At 40.7% G+C, this 26,741-nt stretch overlaps 1 protein-coding gene across 6 annotated transcripts in view; it reads right to left on the bottom strand.

Moving 5' to 3' along the window:
- LOC123763936 (RNA-binding protein 45) overlaps nucleotides 1–17,567 on the bottom strand; it is a 37,605-nt gene extending 20,038 nt beyond the window's left edge. Inside the window, exons 1-4 of one of the 6 annotated variants that reach the window (XM_045751257.2) lie at nucleotides 17,288–17,567; nucleotides 12,462–12,576; nucleotides 8,799–8,885; nucleotides 688–882 (exon numbers count right to left, since the gene is read on the bottom strand). In XM_045751257.2, coding sequence (XP_045607213.1) covers nucleotides 688–882; nucleotides 8,799–8,885; nucleotides 12,462–12,576; nucleotides 17,288–17,519 — 629 coding nt within the window. In that variant the 5' untranslated portion in view covers nucleotides 17,520–17,567. The remainder of the gene's footprint in view (nucleotides 1–687; nucleotides 883–8,798; nucleotides 8,886–12,461; nucleotides 12,577–17,287) is intronic. The other 5 variants (XM_045751255.2, XM_045751254.2, XM_069329991.1 and 2 more) reach the window with 5 other exon arrangements.
- Between the last annotated feature and the right edge of the window lie 9,174 nt (nucleotides 17,568–26,741).

Below are 26,741 nucleotides of genomic sequence, written 5' to 3'. Positions count from 1 at the left end.
TAGACAACTGCAATCAAATAATGGTTTTAAACCATGGCTCAAGCAATCTTCTGTGGCCATAACAAGGTATTTAGCTGAAATAAAAAATATTAGAAAGGGTGATAGATATGAAACAAAAGCAGCGGCTCAATTAAAGTACCTCTCCACTTTTCTAGATTCAATAATAATTATAATGTATTAACTAGTTACTGATTACCCATGTTTACCTGTTTACAAGGTAATTCTTCATACCTACAACCATCAAATGGCCTTGTATCCAGCTACAAGTGGGTTTTTAAATGGCCTTGTATCCAGCTATAAGTGGGTTTTTAAATGGCCTTGTATCCAGCTATAAGTGGCTTTTTTAATGCATGCCCCCCCCCTCCTCCTGGTAAGACCAAACTATTTAAACCCCTTGTCAGTAGTGCTTTTAATTCCTTCTACAGTATTTGAAAACTAAATATTTTGAACAACTAATTGCTCAAGTCCAGCATGTTAATTATTTTAACTTGTAAATGTACGCAACAATGTCCTTTTTACTCAATAATAAATTAATTATCATTGAGCAATGAACAAAACATATACAATTATAGGATTTTCACATGTGCATCTTATCAGGTTATACTTCCACAAAAAACTATAAACTCAGTAGTGTAGTGTATTAGTTACTTTTTTTTCCAATGCAACAGTGAGAATGGGACACATTACCTGTGATATTTGACATAAGCAAAGCCCTTGCTGTCTCTTGTATTACGATCACGCACTATGGAGACGTAATCAATGTCACCAAACTGGACAAAATGCTCCCTTAAATCAGATTCAGAAAGAGACTTGGGAACTACAACAAATAGACGAAGGAGTCTTTCTTCTTCATTCATGTCGCGTCGCGAACCTTGGTCACGGCTGAAATAGAATTAAAAACATGGACTTTATCGGGTAGCAACCTCAATTCTTAAATGCATCTCAATACTACAGAAACCTGCTATTGTACTATGAAAGCATTAAGGAGTAAAATGTTGAATATTTACAAAACCTTTAAATGCCTTTAAATCCAAACAAATTGTAATACAGTATTTCACTTTCCTACAATTTTAGATAGGTGACTAGGACATTCCCAGCCCAATATTTAAGTTATTCTGGTACTTTTAGGTTTTAATTCAAGGGGACAAAAAAAAATTGGAAAAAACAACTATAATCACACCACAAAGCTCTCTCAACACAAAGTGCATTCTTCTTATATTTGGTTTCAAGAATTCTTACCAATTTGTTCTTGAATATGTTTTTACAAACTTGTACAAGCTTATCAAATACTTTTTAATAATATATTATGGTCTTATGGTCTGTATTATGGTCTATAAGATTTGGGAATGTCCAGAACCTTGAGCTCTCCTCACTTCCTTTTTTCTTATTTCTGGAATTATTTCAAGGCATTCCTATGGATTTTTTTTATTACCGTATTGTCTCAAAATAAAACAGCATGTAGCCTTTCCCCAGTTTCTGTATCCACTATGCAACCACCCTTAGAGTTCACTTAAACTTACAATAATAATTACTATCATTAAAAGAATGGGTTGACATGTAGTGAATGAAGCTTTGATGGCTAATAAATGAATAGATAAACTGCTTAGTTAGTGACCACCCAGATACAGTCAATGAAATGATTCATTCTACAGATTATTGATCAAATCTCTAGCAAACACTATATTAAAATAAAAAATATTTTAAAGTAAAATGAAGCATAAATAATGAATACAATAATAACATGGGCAATATGACATTACTTTTAGTTTATAATATAATAAAAGGAAACAATGTAACAATTAATGATTAGTGTACACTATACTATTATTGTATCAATGTGTACAAAGTTAAAATTTGTGTATACTGTATTGGCAGGTGCAGGAAGTTATAAATAAGAGAATAGTTGCGCAGGTGTGAGTGTGTGTGTGTACACACACCTGTGCAACTAGTATTTTCTTACTGTAAATAATGTGTGTATTCATGGACCATTACTTCTCCAGATATTGGTGTAATATATGAAATAAACCCAGACAAAACAATATATTACAGTACTGTAATATTGTATCCATTACATGAGAAAATATCTTTCAGTACAGGCCAGAGCTTAGCTCAGTGAATGTGTTATGTTAATCTGATATCAAGATTATCTCCTTAACCCTTTGGCTCCCATTGTTTGGTAGGAATCAAGTGTCACTCTTTGGTGGTACCTGAACACTAAGTGTCCAGGAAACCAAAAATTATTTAAATCAAGTTTACTGAGGAATGTATGGTATGAATCAAAAGAGAAGATTATGTTATATAAAATTGCACTAGAATGGACACAACACACACGCCTATATATTAACTAGAAATTAGTGTTGGACACTGGTTCTGGTATCTAGATGAAGCTACCTGTTACCATTTGTATGGGATTTTGCCCATATAACCATGTATACTGTATTATGGTCTATATCATACAACAAATTGGTTCTAATACTACTAGGTAATATTCCTAGAATAACATACTTGGTTCCCAGATAATCGGCACCACATTGTCTGGACATTAGCACCAGGTACCCTAATGTTTGGCAACATTTCTTAACTACTACTACATTCATATCTGATATTGCTGGACATGATAGCAGGGTGTTAGTATTCTTTAGTGGTATTTTCCGTTTTTCTCCCCTTCTCCCTGCATCTGGACATCAATGTTCATTAGTACATACCATGGGGAACTACCAACCATTAAGGTCTGATCAAATATGTGAAGTGGCATTGGATGATTGTCAAACATGCATGTGCAAGTGGCACTTTCAATTAATGTGGAGTTCAGATTCCGGACATCGGCCAGTTTGGTGCCAGCATCCAGATGTATTATTTTATTTCCTATGATGCATTTGTCTAGGTGTCTACCAGTCTGCACCTGGAATACCCTATCAGAAACATCACGGTCAAGGGGCAGTACCTAGAACAGTCGACAATGACATACTCTCACGAATGGTGAACACAAATGCAGATTCAATCAGAGAACACTGAATAAACATCAGAGGTCCGCGGTTGTTCAACGTCCTCCCAGCAAGCATAAGAAATATTGCCAGAACAACCGTGGACATCTTCAAGAGGAAACTAGATTTATTCCTCCAAGGAGTGCTGGACCAACCGGGCTGTGGTGGGTATGTGGGCCTGCGGGCCGCTCCAAGCAACAGCCTAGTGGACCAAAATCTCACAAGTCAAGCCTGGCCTCGGACCGGGCTTGGGGAGTAGAAGAACTCCCAGAACCCCATCAACCAGGTATTCAAATGCAGAAGTCAACAACAGGATCACCAAGGCCAGCGCTGCCTTTGGAAGATTCTGTGAGGATGTCTGGGAGCAGAGGTGCCTTAGCTTTACCACCAAACTGAAGGTCTACATGCAGTGGTACTCACCACCCTCCTCTACTCAAGTATGACCTGGACTGTCTCCAGCAGACATGCCAAACTCAATCACTTTCATTTGAGCTGTCTCGGCAGTCCTCCACATCAGGTGGCAGGACAAAATCCCAGACACGGAGGTCCTGGAAAGGGCCGGTATTCCCAGTGTCAACACCCTCCTACAGAAACCACACATGTCAGAATGCGTGACAGCTGATTGCCAAAACAGCTTTGGCAATCGACCAAAATTTTGGCAATCGGCCAAAAAAAAATCTGTCCTACTACTGAGGACACGCCTTCAGTAGTAGGACAGAAAAAAAAAGATTCATGTACTGCCTCAAAGTGACCCTCAAAGACCTGGACATCAACCCCAGAACCTGGGTGTCACTTACTCAAGACCGTCCAATTTGACTAAGCAAAGTCACCACAGGGGCCCCGTACAGTAAAAAAAAAAAAAAAAAATAGATGGACTATGGAGGCCCAGGGGCCTGCACTGCGTACTAAGCTAGTGTAACACTGTAAAAGTGTTTGGTTTAGTTTAATACATAGAGTACATGAGTCACAGACAGGGATTAGAGAAGGCACCAGTTTGTCCACCGGAAAGTCACACCTCTAAAAGTTAATGACCCCAAGTGACCTGAGGTCAGATCATGTGAATTTCACCTTACGTCTACTAATCTTATAATTGGAGCCTGGTAGCCTTCAAACATGCCAACGTTTAAGGAGTGGCTTGGTAGAGAGCCGGAGGCTATCTATTTGTGGGCGGAGTTAGCTACTAGGATCCCCAATATATACTCGGAGAGCCTATCGATTCGAGAGCATTAACGACAGAGAAGAACGGCAGTCAGCAGAGCAGAGGAGACGGCCCTGGCAGGGGGGCTGTCAGCCGGCAGGGCGAGACAGTCTCTGTCAACTATAGACCCCCCCCTCTATCCAGCTATAGGCATACACTCGGTGAGTTGAACAGTAAGGTGACTTGGTCGTGTTTTACAAGTGTTGTGTGATGATCAGGGGCAGTCAGTTGTAGTGTTCTCAGATTCTTGGAGGATGACTCACTTTACATATATATATCTTGAACATTGCTTAAATTTTTGATACTTAGTATGTGAAATATAATATAAAATTGAATTTATTTTTTAAATGGCCTTTAACTGTGTCCCCTATGTTTTGGAGTTAATACATGATAAAGATGGGACAGATTAATAATGACCTCTTGATAACATCTTTTGAGAATTTTGTGATACAGACAAGTTCCATTCCTTGTCTTGTATGTGATGATCTAGAATGGATGGTGGCAGCATTTCGTCTTCTACTATCTACTTTTCTACTTCTACCTATCTACACCTCTCCCTCCACCCCTCTCTAAACTCTCACTTTCAACTAATGACCCTCCTCGCTCCTCCCCCTCCCTACCTCTCACCCCAAACCCTCACTAATTACTTCACTATTCATTTCTTTCCTTTCGTTTTCTCTTGTACGTTTGTGGCAATGATTCCGTATTCTAGAGTTCTCTCTAGAGTTTCGGGTAGCTGATCCAGTTACGACGCCTTGTAGTCTTAGCACCTAGGTAGGCAAATACCTAGGTTACAAGGTGTTGAACGAGAGAGGTTGCCTTAGGAACTCTGGGAGTGCTCTAGAATAGTTAGCTAACTGAGGACGGGATAACGGACTAGAGAGAGCTGTTTCCCCCGGCCTCGGGGGAAACAGCGACCTCAATGGGAAAACAGCGGCCTCAATGGAAAACAGTGCATGGAGCAACCCTCTTGGAGAATGACAATGAAGTGTGTGTGAAGAACTCGACACACAGTTCCAGGTCTACACGAGAACCAGATTGGTGTCCAAGGAGAAGTGATAGCATAAGACCAGAAACAACACTAAAATAAATTGAAGTTAATGAAGAGATAAAAAGAAATTTAGAGGAACTGGATGTAACAAAAGCAGTAGGACCACCCCTAATATTACCATGGTTACTGAAAAAAACTGCAGGGATCTTGTATTACCCATTAAATATAGTGCTCAACATTACACTAGAGACGACAGAGCTACTGGAAATATGAAAAATACAAATGTAGTTCCAATATGCAAGAAAGGGGACAGACATGAAGCACTGAACTATAAACTAGTGTCATTAACATGCATTTCGTGCAAATTGCTGGAAAAAGTCATCAGGAAAAGGATTGTAAAACATTTCGGAAAGAATAAATTTAGTAAGAGGCACAACACGGCTTCAGAAAGGGAAAATCATGCTTAAGAAACTTGATAAAATTCTATGACAGGGTCACCAAAATAAGACAACAGAAGAAAGGATGGGCAGACTGCATCTTTCTAGATAGCCAGAAAGCTTTTGATATAATTCCTAACAAAAAACTAATACATAAGATGGAGACAAGCAGAGATAACAGGAAAGGCACTGGATTGGGTATGGAAGTATTTGTGGACTGGAAACAAAGGGTCATGGTCAGAGGGGATAAGTCAGGCTGGAGAAGAGTGTAGTGTTCCACAGAGTTGTGTCCTAGGCCCATTACTCTTTCTAATTTTTGCAAATGACTTCCCCAGAGGAAGTGAGGGTGTACACGTCAATGTTTGCAGATTGACATGCTGCAAATTTTATGAGATTAGGAACTGAAGAGGACTGTAGGATGCAACAAGAAAACCTTGACAAACTTCAGGAATGGACATGTCTGGTGAAATTCAATTCAAGTTTAGAATAATACAAATGTGTAGGGGAGATAGGAGACCTGCATTTAACAACACCATAAATGTGAATGCAATTACAGTACTAGAAACAATAAGAGAAAAAGACTTGAGAGTAGACATAATCACAACACTAACACCACGAAGCTCAACACCAGACGTTAACAAGATTACATCAGTAGCAGTCCATAGTCCTGCCTATGTGAGACCATTACTCGAGTATGAAGCACCAGCATAGAACCCAAGTAGTTTCAAAGCGTTATATGACAGAGTGCAGGGAAGACGGGACACCACGAGCGTAGCTCTCATCCTGTAACTACACTTAGGTAATTACACCTTGTGATGCACAAAAAGAAACTTCAAGAAACTTCAGAGCTTTGCAATTATATTAGTACCAGAATTAAGAGGTCTCGCTATGATGACAGATTGAGGGAGCACACTCCTCACAACCTTAAAAAGGAGAAGATATGGGATATGATCACTATATACAAGATTTTGAGAGGAATGGACAAAGTGGACAAAAGAAGCTTATTTATATTAACAGGAGTTAGGGCAAGTGAGATACTAATGGAAGCTAGACATGCAAGAAGTTTCTATTCCCTGTACAAGTGGTTGGCAAGTGGAATGCACTAAAGGGTGTTGGTTATTGAAGCCAATTCCACTGACAATAAGAAAAAATAAGAAAACAGTAATGCTGAGAGGTAATTAGCACACCAGGTATAAACTACTTCAAAACAAGGCACAGTTTTAGATATAATTCCCTCCCACCCCCAGAGATAAGCACACTACCAATACATCCACAGCACAACCCCTTCATGCATGTTGTCTTATTACCTACCCAATTTACCAGTAGAAGTGGTAGGGAAATTCATTTAAAGCACATTATTTACCAGTAAACCTTCCAGCTATCATCAAAAACACACTTAGCATATACAGTACTGTATACACATACACATCCCAACCATACTAATGTTATGTAACATTAATATAGCCTTATTTGAATGCTCTTAAAACTCAATAAAGCTATTACTAAAAAGTTGAGATACAATATATGAAAGATGTTTATTTAATAAAGATGTTAAGTACCAGTCTCTAACAAGCCAATAAAATTTTTTAGTTTTACACTCGAATAAAACTTGCTTGTATTTTAAAACTACCTATGGACACATTGTTCCATCACAATACCATATAAATCATACTTTTATAAATTCAGTACCAATCGCAAACTCGGAATCTTTTAAATTATCAACCAGTTTTGCTCACTGAACTACAAGGAAAATATTATTCAGATGGATGAATAAAGCAAAGTAAGTTCTCTGATTGGGAGGGCATTTACCAGTTCATGCAAATTTAATAGGCCAATAAAAAAGCTTCATGCATGCTATATAAATAGTAGTTACCCGAAATTCAAGCAATCATCACATTACAAACCTACTGTAACAATTTTTGGAGATAATTAAATTACAATAGGCAATTCAGTGAACAGTAAATATACAGTATACGATATATGACTATAAAAATTAAATTACCTACAAAGCCCTATGCCCAGCATGCCTGTCTCTGCTAAGCCCTATGCCCAGCATGCCTGCCTCGGCAAAGCCCTATGCCCAGCATGCCTGCCTCGGCAAAGCCCTACGCCCAGCATGCCTGCCTCCGCTAAGCCCTACGCCCTGCATGCCTGCCTCGACAAAGCCCTATGCCCAGCATGCCTGCCTTGGCAAAGCCCTACGCCCAGCATGCCTGCCTTGGCAAAGCCCTACGCCCAGCATGCCTGGCTCTGCTAAGCCCTACGCCCAGCATGCCTGCCTCCACTAAGCCTTACGCCCAGTATGCTTGCCTCAGCTAAACCTTACGCCCACCATGCCTGCCTCCGCTAAGCCTTACACCCAGCATGCCTGCCTCCGCTAAGCCCTACACCCAGCATGCCTGCCTCCACTAAGCCCTACACCCAGCATGCCTGCCTCAGCTAAGCCTTACACCCAGTATGCCTGCTTCACCAAAGCCTACACCCAGCATATCAACATCACAAAAGCACACACCCAGCAAGTCTGCCTCATCCAAGCATATATCCAGCTAACTTTTGCCAAAATATCAATTACAGCCTTAACTGTGTACCCTTTGAGTGTATGAATGGTTTGCTATTCTTTATTCACCTCAGTGCCCTAATAATCCCTTTTTCAAATACAGTATTAAAACATCACTTGGCAAAGACTTTTTTATAGTGTTTTACAGCGTATATGACACCTTGATCTGTAATCTGGATTAGAAAAGTGGTATGGGTGGTAAAGCTATACATGTTATAGTTCCATCAGCATATTAAAAAATCATTGATATTAGAGTGATCAGGGGCATTACCTAAGAGGAACAATGTTTGAATCTCAAACCACATTCCAATTTTTTAGTTTACATCATATAATCTTATTTGGGCGAATATTATTGTGAAACCATATAAAAATAACCACCCTTATTACCAAAGAATTCTTTGAACGATAGTAGGCTACAGGAAGATTGTGCATGAAATTGTTTAATTAAGGATTCATATATCTTGCCTACAATTTCACATTTATGTCTGTGAATGCCAACATCATTAGCACAAACTATGGCTGTAATTGTTTCTTTGCTAATTCTATGACCCAGCACATGTTCCTCTAGCCTACTAGCCAGTCTTTGTTGGTAAACATTTCCCATTAAATCTACTCTACCTACCTTACCTACCTTGAGTTGGATCCAGGGATTAGTGTCCCCGTGGCCCAGTCTCTAACCAGGCCTCCTGCATGACGGTCTTGTCGACCAGAGATCTTCCTAGAACAAATGGTATGCCTATTCTTAAATCTACGTGAAATAAACTGGGGAAAAAATAAAAGCCCTGAGGCTTGGCACATGGAGCAAACATGACAATCTCATTCCTTCAGACTCAAAGTACTGCACAGTAGGACATAGGTCACATTAAAACAACACTGTACAGTACAGGAATTAATTTCTAATTTTTTTTAATAATAATACTTATTTAAGGTGAAATATAATTAAAAAAAAAACAAAAAATTTGACATTCCGACTCAATCCAACTTTCCCAATGTGAACCCACTTATTTCATTCTCAGTTTTCCAGCTCCAATTTGAATAACTGAGAAATACGTTGATCCAATTATAGCCAGATATTAGATATCCATATAATTTTGGGCAGATATTGGGGGTTGCACTGTACTGTATAGTGTATTGTACATTAAATGTGTGTTTTGGTATAAACTACAGTAAACAGGCTATCTGAGAGATGAACACGTTGACTCCATGTGCACTGACCTATATACCCTTTCCCTTTCATTACACCGCAAGGCAATCATCCATACCCTGATTAAAAAAAATAATAATATTACTTTCTCTGATTTTGACTAGAAATTATATCTAGTTGCAGCATTAGTCATACAAAAGCAGGCAAGAAGAAAACTAAGATGCAAACTATTGATGAAAAGAAAAAGGATTGTCAAACCTCACAATGGGTATATCGTGGCAAGCATTGGAATGAATTTGGCACGTGTGTGCCATTTCAAATACTGTTTAAGACAACATAAGGGCAACATATTAAAGTTGCTGTTAAGCAGGAATTTGAAGAGTTTAATACACACAGATATTAAAGTATTTAAATGCAGCTGTGTAAGTAGTTTACTCCTGTAAACATGGGAATTGATGGGGAAACAGATTATGGTTGCTGCCAAACAGCTTGCCAGTAACTTAGATATTAGAGTTGAGAGCTAACTTAGATATTAGAGTTGAGAGCTTTCCAAGGCTGGATTAATAGATTTGATAAGAGCTATGCATTAGTTTCAGAGTGATTTTGGCTAAAGCAAATATAGATATTGTGGATCCACTTGAAAACATATTTAATAAAATAGTTAAACATTTTCTCGATTTATACTCTGAGCAAACTGGATTCTGATGGAGGTTTACTAAGCATGACTGGCTAGCAGACTAGAGAAATGTGTGCCAAGAATTCAAATTAGAAAGGAACTTCAGTCTTGGTTTGTGCTAATGTAAATGGCAACACTGGATGAAGTGAAGAAATTGTAGGCAAAGCTGGAAAAACTATAGCATTACAAAATTTCATGCACAACCACATTACAGCCTTTATCATTCAAATAACGTTTAGTTCATAAGGGATTTTTTTTTTTTACAGTTCACAATAATTTGTGCAAAGTAATAGTATATAAAAAGAACATCAGATGAAACATAGGGAATGCAGTCACATGAGGTTCAAGCACTGTTGCTTTTAGATAATGCACCTGCTCACTCAGATATTAATAATCTGAAATCAGCTGATCGAACTCTTAACTTATATGGCTTCACCACCGAATGCCACCTCAGTTATCCAATCTATGGTCAAAATATCATTATATACATTAAAATAACAATATAAAATATCTGTATATTGGTGATATTTTAGTAACTGAATCAAATGAGGAGGATAAGGACAATTGAACAGGTGACAGCAACCCTTTAAAAACATGGGGTTTGTAATTTACAAGTTGGTAAATTGGAAATAAGTATAGGAGACAACTTTAAAGTGAGCACGGAATAAACATTCAAGACTTCAAGAAAGGCTGGTGAGGAGAGAGACGGAGTATACTACAGTATTTAGGAGAATGATTAGTGCGTGTTTCAGTTATGTTATTACATATTAACAGAAGAAACAGTTTAAACCGGATGTAGGTACGTGAAGGCTGCGTGTGTTGTGGGGCCAAAGAAAACCTAAAAAACATGTTTAATAAAAATTCACCTACTAGATCTCAGTTAAGAAGCCAATGATGAGGAACTTGCAAATATGTATCCCTACTTAAGGTGCACAAAAGATACTCAGGGCAGCTAGACTTTATTAATTTGTGGTGACAGCTCATTGTGTTAGCCAGACATGAGCCAGTCATGTCCTCCTGGTGTACATTGCAATATCTTAAGAGGTCTCAGTTTTCTAATTGGTCTCTAATCAGAACACAAAAATAATATAACTTACTGGAATCAAACATAGGGTAAAGCCGCCTATCTCTGGACATCAGTAGAAAAAATAAAATAAAACCTACAGTACCAGAACCAGTGCATAGAACAAAATCACAAAAACTAAGACTTCGAATACAGTATACTAAAAAATATTGAAATTAAGTTATCTAATAGAAATCTGTTAGAATAAATATTATAACTAATTTTGTGCATGATTCAGTGCATGGTTCATCAAACCATGCACTGGTTTGATGATCAAAGGAGTAAGTCATCAAACAGGGTCAATGGGTTTCTAGTCTTCTAATTCGTGGGAAGAAGCAAAAATCACAAATAATATGAAACCAAGACCTTGCTATGATGGCCTGTAATGTCAGATGAACCACTGTGTGTTAGGATACCTAGCACTTGTCTGCGACACCACAAATGCTGACTTCTGGACACCTGAGAAGCAAGTACTCTATGTCAATTCTAAGTGTTGTCTAATGGAATGGCAAAAAGAGGTGTAATATAGACCACAAGATGTGGTTATTTTGGACAATTTTTGTTATACATGGGATGATATTTCTTGCTATTTGGAGCACTAGAATGTCTGCAGTCTTGGATGCACAACAAAATTCCAGATGCCTCCTTTTTTAATATTTCCATGGGGTACTGCATACACAGAAAATTCCAGCATTATTTTAATAGCTCATACATATCTACTTTTCATTAATATAGGCTTTGTAATAAATTTAATTTTCAGTCCACCAACAATGTCAATAACTCAGTGCTGTGTCCAGAGAATGGTGACTTTACCCTATTTGCAGAAGTTGTATGATAAACCCAAATAAAAAATTAGGGATGCCAAACAACTACAGAAAACCTTCTAGTGTAACAGCTAATAAGAAATGCATCCAAAACAAATGTAGAGATCTTTAAGAAACATCAAGAAGGTCCTGTAGAAGATAAACCAGCCATGGGGCCAACATAATAGAAAAACTATAAACTGACCACAGGCAAGATGAAGTTTTCATTATATTACAACTATTTCCTCCCCCACCCCTTCAAGAACTTGTCAACATCTCCAAAAAAGTTAACAAAGCTGTTAAGAAAGTAGTTTTCCAGTAGATGATAAAACAGATAGCAGGTGAAAACACCAAGTTTATATAGAACAAGGAACATGACCCCCCCAAAGTAATTCTTACCAATTTCCGAACAATCTGATGAACTGTACAGTATTTAATGACAACTAGTCTTACATTTATGTCTAACTCACTGATAAATATTCTTTTTATGGTAACATAAGAAAATGCAGGAAAGATCCAGTATACTAAAAAATCCTTAAATAATTCCTACCCATGCATAATAAAAGTTGTAAATGTAAAAAATTACACAAACCAAGAATATTTATTACCTATGTGCAATGAGAACCTTGAGGGGTCTTGGATGACCTCCAATACAACGGCCATTCATCTCTTCCATAGCAAGTGCCGCTTCAGAGGTTTTGGAGAATTTTATGTATGTAACACCTGCAGAAAAAAATATAAATATATACTTAATACTATATGTTAAAAAAACATGCATACTGTATTTGTTAAATTACCATACTAAAGTGAGAAAAAAGCCTTGTGTAGCCCGTGCCAACTTTACTCAAAGTTTTGTAACGAGTCACCACATTTCTCAAGAATGGGAAAGTCAATGCCCCCAACTAAATGAGTAAAAAGTGTCATGAGCAACATAGGGCCTTTTTTTAGTCAACACTGTCCACAGTTTTTGGGAAATTCCTTATTGGCCAAGATGGTGGCCAATAAACCTCCATGATCAAGTAACCTGACTACAGCTACCCTACCCTCCACCACCATCAATACAATTAAAAATGCACTGGGTACAACAAGGCTTTTTTAACTGTATTGGTAGTGATGGAGGGTAGGGTGGCTGTGGTCAGGTTACTTTATCAAGCAGGTTACTTGATCAGCTAGCAGGCCTAGTCAGAGACCAGGCCACAAGGACAGTGATTCCTGGAACCAACAGCAGGTAGACAACAGATAGGCTGTGGTGCTGGTCATTGTTTAGAGGGATTGTGATTTTAAGACTCCTCTTATTGATAATGCACCAGAATATGGTGCATTCATTTTAGACATCAAAACTATGGTATGTTTAGTAGTAGTAGTAACAACAATAATAATAGTTTATTTAGGAAAAAGTACATACGTACAAACAAAATGAGTCATAAGCAGAATGGATTTCTAGATAGAACTAGTATATACTCTGCCTCTAATACACAGCATTTTGGGCAAAGTCTCTGCGCTTCCCACCACCCTAATCCAGCCCATGGATCAGGATGTCAAAAAGCCTTTTACCCAAGCTGACTTTTTTTCTTTTTATCTAGACCAGGGGCCAGATTCACAAAGCAGTTACGCAAGCACTTACGAACCTGTACACCGTTTCTCAATCTTTGGCAGCTTTGTTTACAATTATTAAACAGTTAATGAGCTCCAAAGCACCAGGAGGCTGTTAATAACAATAACAACAGTTGATTGGGACGTTTTTATGCTTGTAAACTGTTTAATAAATGTAACTAAAGAAGTCAAAGATTGAGACAGATGTAAACATTCATAAGTACTTGCATAACCGTTTCGTGAATCTGTCCCCAGGGGTTTCCGACCGAGGGAGAAATGGAGGAAAGAGGCAAAATGGTTCATTTCTGAATTATTTTCCAAGTCATATTTCTTTCAAACTATTTCTTGAGATGATTTCAGGGCTTAGCATCCCCGCGGCCCCGTCCTTGACCAGGCCTCCTTTTTGTTACCCTAATTTAACATAAATTTGTATGTTATTAGTCACTGTGACGATATTGATGCCATCTGTGGAGCACACCAAACCCCATTTTCTGTTCCCTGGTGGAAGGCTGTTACTGTGTTTGAACTCTGTATAGTTTGTCTTACTAATCACATTTTAGTATGCAGAAGTGACGTGGGTGGTATCCGAGTCGTCAGGAATCAGTTCACCCAGGGCAGTCCAGAATCAAGACGTGTTCCAGTGGGACATGGCAAAAAAACCAACATGTCCAAAGGTAAGCCAACCAGACAACATGTCCAAAGGTAAGCCAACCAGACAACATGTCCAAAGGTAAGCCAATCAGACAACATGTCCAAAGGTAAGCCAATCAGACAACATGGCCAAAGGTAAGCCAATCAGATAACATGGCCAAAGGTAAGCTGTTACGAACCCGGATCCAGCGTCCGAGCACGGAGCAGTGACGACCGCGCCATCTGTGGGTCAGCTCCCGAAACCCCCTCCAAACGGACGACGACACCTGGTGAGGACGACGTGTACTGGCCACAAGGGCCAGTTTCCAGTCCTGTGCAGCTCACAACACAGCCGCTCCTGACCTCTGGTGAGGTGGTGCTCCGACGACAGCGCCATCTATGGAGTGGATACGTCAGGCGTTTGTGCATGAGCCCGTAAGTGAGGTGTTTTAGTGTGTCCCAGTTATTGATGACGTGTCTGCTTACAGAGTCGACCTGGGACTGCTGTGATGGAAGTTGGGTCAGTCTACCCAAGGCAGCCGTCCCCATACCTTGTGCTTTGCTGTAGCAGCTGTGAGTCGCCTCCCGGAAGAACACTGTGGTGTTACCCTGCCAGTGGAGTGGCAGTAGAAGGATTGTCTTACCCGGGACCGACTGCTGGAGACGAGTATCCACTGGGGTATTGAGGACAGGAGAGTGATATGTGGTATCACACGAGGCTCCTGACTAGGGCGCTACCCTAGTATCACTCGTGTCAGGAGCCTCGTATGATACCACATATCACTCTCCTGTCCTCAATACCCCAGTGGATAATCGTCTCCAGCAGTCGGTCCCGGGTAAGACAATCCTTCTACTGCCACTCCACTGGCAGGGTAACACCACAGTGTTCTTCCGGGAGGCGACTCACAGCTGCTACAGCAAAGCACAAGGTATGGGGACGGCTGCCTTGGGTAGACTGACCCAACTTCCATCACAGCAGTCCCAGGTCGACTCTGTAAGCAGACACGTCATCAATAACTGGGACACACTAAAACACCTCACTTACGGGCTCAGGCACAAACGCCTGACGTATCCACTCCGTAGATGGCGCTGTCGTCGGAGCACCACAATCAGACATGACCAAAGGTAAGCCAGACAACATGGCCAATGGTAAGCCAACCAGACAACATGGCCAATGGTAAGCCAACCAGACAACATGGCCAATGGTAAGCCAACCAGACAACATGGCCAATGGTAAGCCAACCAGACATGGCCAAAGGTAAGCCTGACCAGTTGCATACCCAGAGCCCAAACAAGTTGTGGACCCACAGGCCTACCAAACAAACACGTTCTCCCAATACCCTCATCTGCCCACCTAGCCCTAGCAAACAAACAAATGCCCAGGGTCCTAACAAACCCTTAGAACCCTAGCAAACAAACCCCCTGGGTGTATAATGTGAGTTTTCCCAAAAACAACCCCCCCCTCCCCATGAGCCCTAGCAACCCCCCCAGAGCCCTAGCAAACAAACCCCTCATAGCCCTAGCAAACAACCCCCCCCAGAGCCCTAGTAAACAAACCCTATGAACCCCCGAGCCCCTAGCAAACAAATACCCAGAGACCAACCAGCAACCCCCCCCCACCCCGAGCCCAACCAGCCACTCACTCCAGGAGCCCGACCACCCACACTCCTCTCCAGGAGCCCGACCACCCACACCCCCTCTGGGAGCCCAACCAGTCTCCCCCCCCTCCCCTGGGAACCTGACAAGCCACACCCCCCCTTCCCCTGCAGCCCAACCAGCCACACACCCAAAGCCCAACCAGTTGTGTAATGGAATAAGATGACAATAAGACCTTGAATTGCATATATAGTAAATATATTATTAAAAATCTTTGGTCTAGATAGCAAAATACTATTACCCTATTCTATTTGAGGGGTTACAGCATATAAGTCAGCTAGAATCCTCATCTTTGTCAAATTTGGCATCTTACAAGTTGAATTGTTGACTTCTTATAGCAGTCAAAATGATTGAAAACACTGCCAAAGACAGCTTAATTATCTCAAGATTTCCTCCCTTTTCATTACCGGCTCTAAATATCTTGCAATCAAATTAATTATAATGTCCTTGTTGCTGAAGCCATGTAGATGTTTTTATATGCATAGTTAATAAATGGGTCAGGATCAAACTGAGGTAGATCCCAGCATATTGGGTATAATACAAAGGATGCCATTGTCAAACTTGCAGTAAATGAATAATGGTGAACAGTTGTGAACACTATCTAGCACACAAGAACAAGAGCCCAAAAAATACTGTACTAAAACACACACATGACATGTGGGGACAAATGTGTCGCTTATGACAATTTTGTTTAAATATTACACATTTGGCATTCACCTTATACATAAATTATATATATATAGGTGTAACTTATATACTAAATAGATAATGTGAATTTACCCAAAAACTTGCCAGTCTAGTACTTTACAAGTTCAATCATTTTTGTAAACATTCATGTGTGTGTTTCTTGCGCTAGAGTACACATTGTTTTTATGAAGCCCATATTATGCCTATCACAACTTAACTGAATAACTATATGCCTGACAAGTAGAAATTTTGTTGCTGTTAACAGCATTATACTCTATTGTGGCTTTAATATTGAGTATACGAAAATGCACAACTTTCATGTCCGAAATGGTACAAATGTGTAAGGTTGCCGTCTCCTGTACCAACTGACCTCTACCCAATGTCGTAAGTGTCATAAGAGACACTTAAGACATTGTGTCTTAGCGTCAAGAGACACTTGACTTAAGTGTCGTCAAGACACTACTGCAATGTCTCAACACTCAGGGATCAAGCGACTGCAACGGCCCAGGGCTAACTACTTGAGTTCCGTCACAATCCGTCTTCAGACATGTCTCAAGACAGCATCAAGAAATATTGAAGACGAAGTTATGATCGTTCCCAACGGAGCCTGATAAACGTTATTAATCGATACTAAGGGGTTAGATTAATACTTTAGAGGGGGTGTGTGTAAGGGAGGGTAGCGTGGCCGTGGGGCCGGAACAAGAGGCGGTGGGGGGATCGATCCTGGGGACCCCAAGCGTGGGTTGTGACAAGACGCCACTCAGCCACCTCCCCCCTTCCTCATATTCACTCCTCTCCCTTACTACACCTTAATAAATAACCACAACCCACGCTAAATTAACCTTTGGCGGTTATTCCAGTGACTTACCTTTGGGTTCATCGGTGTTTCTGTCCTTCACTACCCATATTTCCTCGATGGTGCCGTGCTTAGAGAAACTTTCACGGAAATCCTCTTCAGTGATGGACTTTCCACACACAATAAACAATCGTGAATGAGGAGGATCGTCATATTTTGATTCTTTGCCATATTTGCCACCGTCTGAACCATGAAAATTATCCCTAGACTCGTAGCGACGCGAGAGCTTGTCTGTTGACGCCATCTTTTCCTGAACAACTCCCAACCTCGGGCGAAATTCACATCGGTCTCCCTCTCAATATATAGACGAAAGAAAACGAGCGACATTGCAACCGAGGCCAACAAAAGAGCATCAGACTATTTTCATTTTAGGTGCTTTGTATTTTCCCAATATCTTTAACTTATTCCTAATGCTTTCTGCCACACGAAATAAGTTCCAGTCTAGCTATTTGTTGAGCTTATATAACTTTCACCTGCTGTCTAAGGTCGTCACAAGAAATCCCAATAATCTGTATTTAAATAGGCTTAGTATTCATTCCTTGTAATATTAATAAGCGCTTTCAATGAATTCTAAAGATTCTGCACATATAAAAAATGAAATGCCGATTAGACGAGACGTAAACAATTGAAAATCTAAATAAATTCCATTAACACGAACACAGTTCCTGAGGAAGAGGTGAAAGTATTTTATGGCTGATTCCAGACAGTAGTGAATATAACAGCCAAGTGTCTTTGTTCGAGTATGAATGGATCCTTAATACCACGCCATTAATAACATTTAGTGTATTGAATATTTTAAAGGTAGTATATCCTTAACCATTAAGGTTACATACATGTTTCAGTAATTTCATGCATAAATTACATATTATTAAAACCATTTCAGCATATGGTTAGGTTAATGAACGGTCAAACTTGAGACTAAATCAGATAATTGAAAGAATTAAATTTCGTTATTAGACTTCATTCATCATAGTCTGAATAGTATATTTAATATTACAGCTATACATATACCTTAAGTTGAGATAGTTCATTTATTATGTATCCCTATATACTTATCTTGGTTGTGAGACGTAATGGTAAAGATTACAAAAACACACAAAAGGATCAGTAACTGAACCACAAAGTTCATTACCTAATTCTATATCCCGATCCCTTCCCATTGGTTAGACCCTATTCTGGAAACCCTCAGCACCCATTATGGAAATCCCTCTATTCGTAATACAAAACCCCATTATAGGGAATCCTGTAACTTCCATGGAAACCCCTCGCTCTCACATATAGAAAATGCCTAGCTTGCTTAGGCTACCCATTATTTTATAAGAGAACTCGTCCTTCCTCAAAGTTAAATTAGAACATCATCGGCATTTAAGGAACCATTTTAACTCACTGGATAATCTCCTCATCCTTTTCACTTATCGAGCACCTCTATGAGCACATCCCAACCCGTCGACTCCATTATATCCAGCGGTCGACCCCACAGACACATTCATAAATTTGTACATGCTAGTCTTTCAAAACGGGAATTTTCTCAAATATAAATTAATATTACAATAGCAAAGTGTGCATATATAGGCATAGATTAGGTTCTGTTGGCGGGTTGGCGATTATTTGTATTTGTAGTACGTGGATGAAACATTTATAGCATTGTGGCTCGAACAAAATTCGTCAGTGAAGCACTTGTTCCGGAAGTGTTCGAACGAAATTAGTTGTGAGTCGTGCAGCCCGTCCTCCAAACAAAGATCTAAAAGTGATTCCATGCACCCGCCAAACCCCCTGTTTATGAATGAAAAGCGGTTTACACACGACTCACAACTGCTGACGTTCGAACATATCCGGAACAAGTGCTTCACTGACGAATTTTGTTCGAAACACAACGCTGTAAATGCTTCACCCAGTACTACAAATACAAATATTCACCAACAGAACCTAAACACCTAACCTAACCTATGCCTATATATACACAATATGCTAATATATTATAATATTAATTTATACTTGCGAAAATTCCCGTTTTGAATGAACAGCATGTTAAAATTTATGAATGCGTCTGTGGGGTTGACCGCTGAATGTAATGGACATGAGTCGAGGACGGGTCGAGTCGTGTGTAAACTATTTTTTATTCATAAACAGGGGGGGGGTTTGGCGGGAGCATGGAATCACTTTTGAGTCTGTTTGGAGGACGGGCTGACAAATCCAGTATCATGGTTCATGTTGTGCATGAGTCAATTCAATATGCAGGCGTCAATGACGAATAGGAGCAGAAAAGTATTTTTAGTTTTCTCCAATTTTGGTACCCTTAAGCACCAATTTAGAGGTCTCTCTAACCTCCGACTGGCCAAGCCCCTTAGAGCAGTAAAGAGACAATGTGATCACAGTACGAACCGCAGACAAGCCTTAAATGGAAGCCAAACAACCAAAGTGGCTTGCTGATTGTAACCTTTCCACCGCTGCCCACTGGACGGGTGTGGGTGTATGATAATCAAATTAAAACTGTATGTAAAACTGGCTCGCCGCAAATGTAAACTGCTGAGCTTAATGATTACTGCAGTCCAGTACTTGAGCCCATTATATGACTGACACCTTACTTCCACCCACTCACATGGATATGGATCCATAATAAAGTATTTAATATATCATAAACTATGTAACTAGCTTAACAATGCTGTACCTTACTTAATTAGACGTGTTATGGAATTATATTTCTTAATTCATTATGTGGAAAAAGTTAGAGGCACATAATGAGTTATGAGGTTCGTAATCAATTAATTTAACTAAAATTGCCTAAGTCATTCACCAATTGACAAACGAGAGAGAGACGATAAATCAAGCAACATAGCGATTGAACATGTTTGGTCAGCCTGATTAATTGCTGTTGGGTTTGGCCAATAAATGAATGGTGAGGAAAGGAAGCTGGCGCTATTATCCCTAATAACTTAGTCAAAAGCCAAACACTTAATTTCAACTCCTAACGGCCTAGCAATCCAAAATCAGGGAAGTTAAACGAAAATATCAACCATCCACTTCACCCTTTTTTGCTCCTTAGGGTTCTACTTTATAGTTTATACCAAAAGATATCAAAAGACTCCCCAGACTTTCCATAAGGCCCCGCAAGGCCTTATTGAACGCCAGGAACATTGAAAACGGTTTAAAACACAGAAGGGGACCCTGGAAGTCTTCCTGAACCCGAGACACCGTCTTGCAAGTCTCCCATAACGGCATCGATTGATCTTGGAAGGCTTCCCAAACATGGAGGAATCATGGAAGACTGTTTTAACGTCAAAGATTTTTGGTGATCGTACCCAGTGTATAAACCTTTTCCCCCCCAATTTTTCCCTTTCTCTTCCCCTACAGCATCTATGATCAGTCCCTCCTTTAGCACTTACTCTTTCAGGCCCTAACCCCTTTATTCCACCCTCTTCCCCCCAAACAAAGTATCCACTCCCTCCACAAGGGAGCCGAGCGGACAGCACGCGGGACTTGTGATCCTGTGGTCCTGGGTTCGATCCCAGGCGCCGGCGAGAAACAATGGGCAGAGTTTCTTTCACCCTATGCCCCTGTTACCTAGCAGTAAAATAGGTACCTAGGTGTTAGTCAGCTGTCACGGGCTGCTTCCTGGGGGTGGAGGCCTGGTCGAGGACCGGGCCGCAGGGACACTAAAGCCCCGAAATCATCTCAAGATAACCTCCCCACCCCTCCATCCATTCCCCTTTCACATCCCCCTCTGGTCAGTGGTATCAGACAACAGCGGCAGCAGTATAGAGCAGCGGTAGCAGTTATAGAGCAACGGTAGCAGTATTGAGCAACGGTAGCAGTATTGAGCAACGGTAGCAGTATTGAGCAGCGGCAGCAGTATAGAGCAGCAGCAGCAGTATAGAGCAGTGGCAGCGGCAGTATAGAGCAGTGGCAGCGACAGCAGCGGCAGTATAGAGCAGTGGCAGCGGCGGCAGCATAGAGCAGTAGCGGCAGCAGCCGACGGAAGATGTACAAACAGGACCCGGCCGGCATGAAGGTGCGCCTTTAACTCGACCAGGAAGGAAGGAAGGCGCACCGCCCACAGCCTCACGTAACACAATACCTCACCCCAACTGCCACACTAAATGTGTATGGCTGCCATATCTTGGAGGGATTACACATGTATAGCCTAGTCTGTTTGTTGTTTGTTCTCCGGTGTTGTTATGTTCATTGCTCAGTTGAAAGTTTATAATTGTGTCAAGACTGTTGTATAAGTCAAATTATTCCTACAGTTATTCACTTGACTGGTGTGCTATATCCCTGGTATATCGTTGAAGATTAATGAAAACTCGCTCATGCATTTACATTTGATATGAATATATTGCATTTCATTAGATTATACCGGATGAAGTTAGATTAAATAAAGCATGATAATTTAGGCGAGATAAAGTGTGTTAAAATGATTTTTTTTACGATAGCAGGCTGAAAAAGATACGTCCTCTCGAGCGCTCACGACATCACTAAACTGGTGTACTAAATTGCCCGAATCTAATCTAACCGAGGAACCACAAATAAAAAAAGGGACGTCATGTCAATTTTGGGAGCTGCAAGGAGAATCTCTTCAATTCTGGGAGGAGCCGGTCGGCCAAGTGGACAGCACACTGGACTTGTGATCCTGTGGTCCCGGGTGCCAGCGAGAAACAACGGGCAGAGTTTCTTTCACTCTATGCCCCTGTTACCTAGCAGTAAAATAGATACCTGGGAGTTGGGCTGCTTCCTGGGGGTGGAGGCCTGGTCGAGGACCGGGCCGCGGGGACACTAAAGCCCCGAAATTATCTCAAGATATAACCTCAAGATGCAATAACCTTTAGTACATCAGTGTTTGGCCTTATAGAGTTATACGTCAAAATGCGATGTCCTATTCGAGTGGACGGGTTGGGAAATCACAACTCACAATGTAACCCATATGTAGCGTAACGCTAATAGAGCACTCTTAAGTATTCATTTAATTAATGTAGCATCGAAGTAAAGACGTGTAAAACATATTTAATGTTCCCCAAAGCTTCATAGATTTATTAAAATGTCGCAGAGATTATCTGTAAGAACTTTGCACTTCTCTTTTCAAATATATTCGTATTATTGTATGGAAGTGTGGCTAATGGACGCCTCAAGAATAATATTGGCTGTGTGTTGGGGCTGGCAGCTCACCAACGCCGGCCCACCACCTGTTCAACAGGTGGATGTTAAACATACTACGAAACCTTACATTATCACAAACACGACATAATCATTTCAATGCTTATTAAAGCCAACTATGAATATGGTGCTTTTGATGTATTAACTATATAAATCTTACGAACACAAGGAAGGTATTTATCAGTTAGCAAATCATAGTCATCAACCTGTAAAGTTTATGGGCATATAATTTGTTGAGTGCTTTCTTCCTTGTTTTCAACCTGCTGCCATTGTCCCTGCTACTGCTGACTTGATAGTAATAATTTTTATATAGCACGTAGAGAAGGAAACATTTCGAAAATAAAGTTAGAGTTGTGTTCTAAGAGATATAAGAACGTCTTTGTAATTACAGTATTAAGAGCTCTGATAAAATGAGCACAGTTTTGTTCAGATGAAAGTGTTTATATGCCACGAGACCTCTAGTGCTCTCTCATACAATGGTTTTGGACTCTCAAGATTTCTAAGATTGAAATGTTAGCTATTCGTTTTAATTTTGTATTATTATTATTCGACAGAACACCACCAGCTCCATAAAAAAATAATTACTTTATATCTATGAAATACGATGTTTGTTTATCTGTCCAAAATAGGAGGCCAGACGCTTGAGGCTAGCCTCACCCAACCAACCTACACACATGAAACATGACGGGTGTGTAACATAGGCCAATCGGTGTGGGCCCAAGTGCCACACTTTAAAAATACTGCATCGGCATCTAAAGCGACACACTTCCCGTGATTTACATGAAGTCAAGTCTGAAATTGAGGTTGTGTTTTCCACAGAGATATTCTACCTGGAGCTTTGCAATTATTTTATGTTTTTTTGACACACTGTACTCCACTTCATATAGTCTAGGGCAGCTGCACTAATGCAGATGTACCTAATGTGTTAATAATAAAAAAAATGTACTTTTCTGAAAGAGACAGAGAGGGAGGCATGTTGGAAGAGAATGAAGAGAAAGGTGGATATGATGTGAGAGGAGGAGAGGTGAAAGAAGGGGGAATGAAAGGGGGGAAGAGGATGTGGAGAGAAGGGGAGATTGAGAGAGAAGAAAGGAAAGGGAGAGAAAGAGATTAGGAGAGAGGATGGAGCGGAAAGGCGAGGAGTCGATAAGGGGAAGATTAGGAGAGTGGGTGAAGAGGGGAGGAGAGGGTGATAGATTGAGAAACTGTGTGGTGAGAAAATTAGTGGAAGGAGATGGGGTGTGGGGGAATGTTGGAAAAGAAGGGGGGGGGAAGGTAGAGAGGAAAATGAAATGATAGGAGAGTGGAGAGAAGGGGAAGTTAGTTGAGTAAGGGAGAGAAAAGTTGAAATGGGGAAGAAGAGGGAAAAAAGTGGAGAGGGGAAGAGATGGGTGAGAGGGGATAAATGGGAGAGGGGAAGATTAGAAGAGAGGGAAGGAGATGGGAGAAGAGGGGGGGAGATTGGGAACGTGGTTGGGGAAAGAGAGTACAGGTAGTAGGGAATGTTTGGTGAGAGAGGGGAAGAAAGGTGCTAAAGAGGGTAGATAGGGGAAGAGAGGAGGATAGAGGGAAGAGATACAAAAGGGGGGATTGGGGAAGAGAGAGAGAGGAAGGGAAGAGACTCGGGAGCAGCCGGATACCCCATCTGGTTACATACATAGCATGCTAAACCCTTTCAACACTTAATATCTGTAATAAGCTTTGGTTGACATTCAGAAACTAATTAGGCATACACAGCTCAGTGTTTTAACATTCACTAAAACTTTATTTCAGTAAATATTAAAACTCATATTTGCTGTATAATTTACATCGAGCTTTTATTTACTGGAATAAAAGCTACGATGTAACTTCAACAGCAAAAGTTTACCATGCACGTAAACCTGATATGAATTATCCTAATTATAGATCTGATGTGGACGGCTGTGAAAGTGAAAATAACAAGCTTAAATAAATATTTAAAGATGAACGAGAACCCCGATAAACAAATGCCATTAAGAGAGTTAAAGACAGATTTTAACAACTCACTATGGAAATATTTGATGGACAATAAATAAACCTCTGTGCCAACATGCCAATGGTTCAACATCGAGTAACATGCATAAAAGCACATCCATTATAAGCAATTCAGTCGTTCCCCTTGGCCGGGTGTGCCAAGGTGCCATTTTGAGCCTTCTTGCCCCCACACAGCTGTCATAGCTGTTAAGATGGTGAAGTATCACACTGCCCAGTTTAATATATCATGGTGCCAATTGAGTGACGCGAGGTGCCCACCCACCGCAGCCTTCGTGCTGAATAGTCCAAGTAACAGAGTGGCACCCATACGTTAGGGTGTTGTTAGGGCCTCAATTTCATTAAATGTAATGACAGCTTCGCTTACGCTTATCTGTGATCAACACCTTGAGAATATATGGCAATACATATGTATGTATGGGAAATGCGGTAGCCTAATACAAAGTTTTGCGGATCAGAAAAATTTATTTAAAATATAAAAGTAAAAAAAAATCCATTAGTCCTTAATATGCTGTGTTTTTTTAATGTGTATAACCAGCTTGTGTATAAGTTGTTTCAGGTTTCCCCTCTTATAGTTTACTTCACACCTTGCCCAGTAGTATAGGCTATTTTAGGTTCTGCTCAACGTTTAACCTACTTTAGGCTTTCATCTTGACGTAGACTACATCAGGCGCTGCTCCAGTTATAGGCTACCTATGGCCCTACTCATGTGGAGGTTATTTCAGGTCCTGCTCCCTGGCATGTACATAACAGGTTGCTTTGTCAAATCCGTCTTTTGCCCTGTATGACAGAGTTAACTCAGTATGTGAGTTTTCTATATATGACAGAGTTTACTCAATGCCAGAGTTTACATAATATATCAATAAAGACAAAATAGTTAAAGAAAATTGGTTGACAGAGTGGAAGAAATGATCACAATAAATACCAATAGAACAAGTGGACATGGATGGAAGCTTGAGGAGCAGAGATGGTTGGGCAGACTGCATATTTATGGACTGCCAAAAAGCCTTTGGTACAGTACCGGACATGAAACTGCTGTCCAAACTCGAGAGACAGGCGGGGGTGAGAGGAAACGTCCTAGCGTGGATAAGGAACTACCTAACAGGAAGGAGCCAAAGAGTTACGGTAAGGGGCGAGAAGACGGACTGGCGAACAGTAACGAGTGAAGTACCACAAGGATCGGTGCTGGGACCAATTCTATTTCTAGTATATGTTAACGATATGTTTACAGGAGTGGAGTCCTACATGTCGATGTTCGCAGATGACGTAAAGTTGATGAGAAGAGTTGTGACAGATGAGGATTGCAGGATCCTCCAAGAGGACCTGAACAGGTTGCAGAGATGGTCAGAGAAATGGCTACTGGAGTTCAACAAGAGCAAATGTAAAGTTATGGAAATGGGACTAGGAGATAGGAGACCAAAGGGACAGTACACAACGAAGGAAAACTGCCTACCTGTGACGACGCGCGAAAGAGACCTGGGCGTGGAGGTAACACCTAATCTATCTCCTGAGGCACATATAAATAGGATAACGACAGCAGCGTACTCTACACTGGCAAAAGTTAGAACATCATTCAGAAACCTAAGTAAGGAGGTATTTAGAGCGCTTTACACTGCCTACGATCACCACATTCAAGATTCTGAAGGGAATTGATAGGATAGATAAAGACAGGCTATTTAACACAAGGGGCACACGCACTAGGGGAAACAGGTGGAAACTGAGTGCCCAAATGAGCCACAGAGATATTAGAAAGAACTTTTTTAAGTGTCAGAGTGGTTGACAAATGGAATGCATTAGGAAGTGATGTGGTGGAGGCTGACTCCATACACAGTTTCAAGTGTAGATATGATAGAGCCCAATAGGCTCAGGAATCTGTACATCAGTTGATTGACAGTTGAGAGGCGGGACCAAAGAGACGAAGCTCAACCCCCGCAAACACAACTAGGTGAGTACACACACACACACACACACACACACACACACACACACACACACACACACACACACACACACACACACACACACACACACACACACACACACACACACACACACACACACACACACTCAACAAGACCGGTCCCATGGCTAAGCGTTAAGACAACACCGGCAGTAGTGTCTTTGGTGTCGTTACTGTTGAGTTCTTAAAGTGGCGCCTCTGAGTCGCCTGCTGGTGGCCCCCTTCCTCAAAAACATTACCTTGTTGGATGACAGGAATGGTTGTCGGTTGGCTGGATTGGTCCTTCGTTGGAAGGAATTAAATGGTTGTTAGTTGGTAGAAATGGTTGTTCGTTTGCAGGAATCTTTT

Source organism: Procambarus clarkii, chromosome 23 (assembly GCF_040958095.1).
Source record: "Procambarus clarkii isolate CNS0578487 chromosome 23, FALCON_Pclarkii_2.0, whole genome shotgun sequence".
Lineage (NCBI taxonomy): Eukaryota > Metazoa > Arthropoda > Malacostraca > Decapoda > Cambaridae > Procambarus > Procambarus clarkii.
Note: the sequence above shows the minus strand (reverse complement) of the source record. Positions and strands in the feature narration are given on the sequence as shown.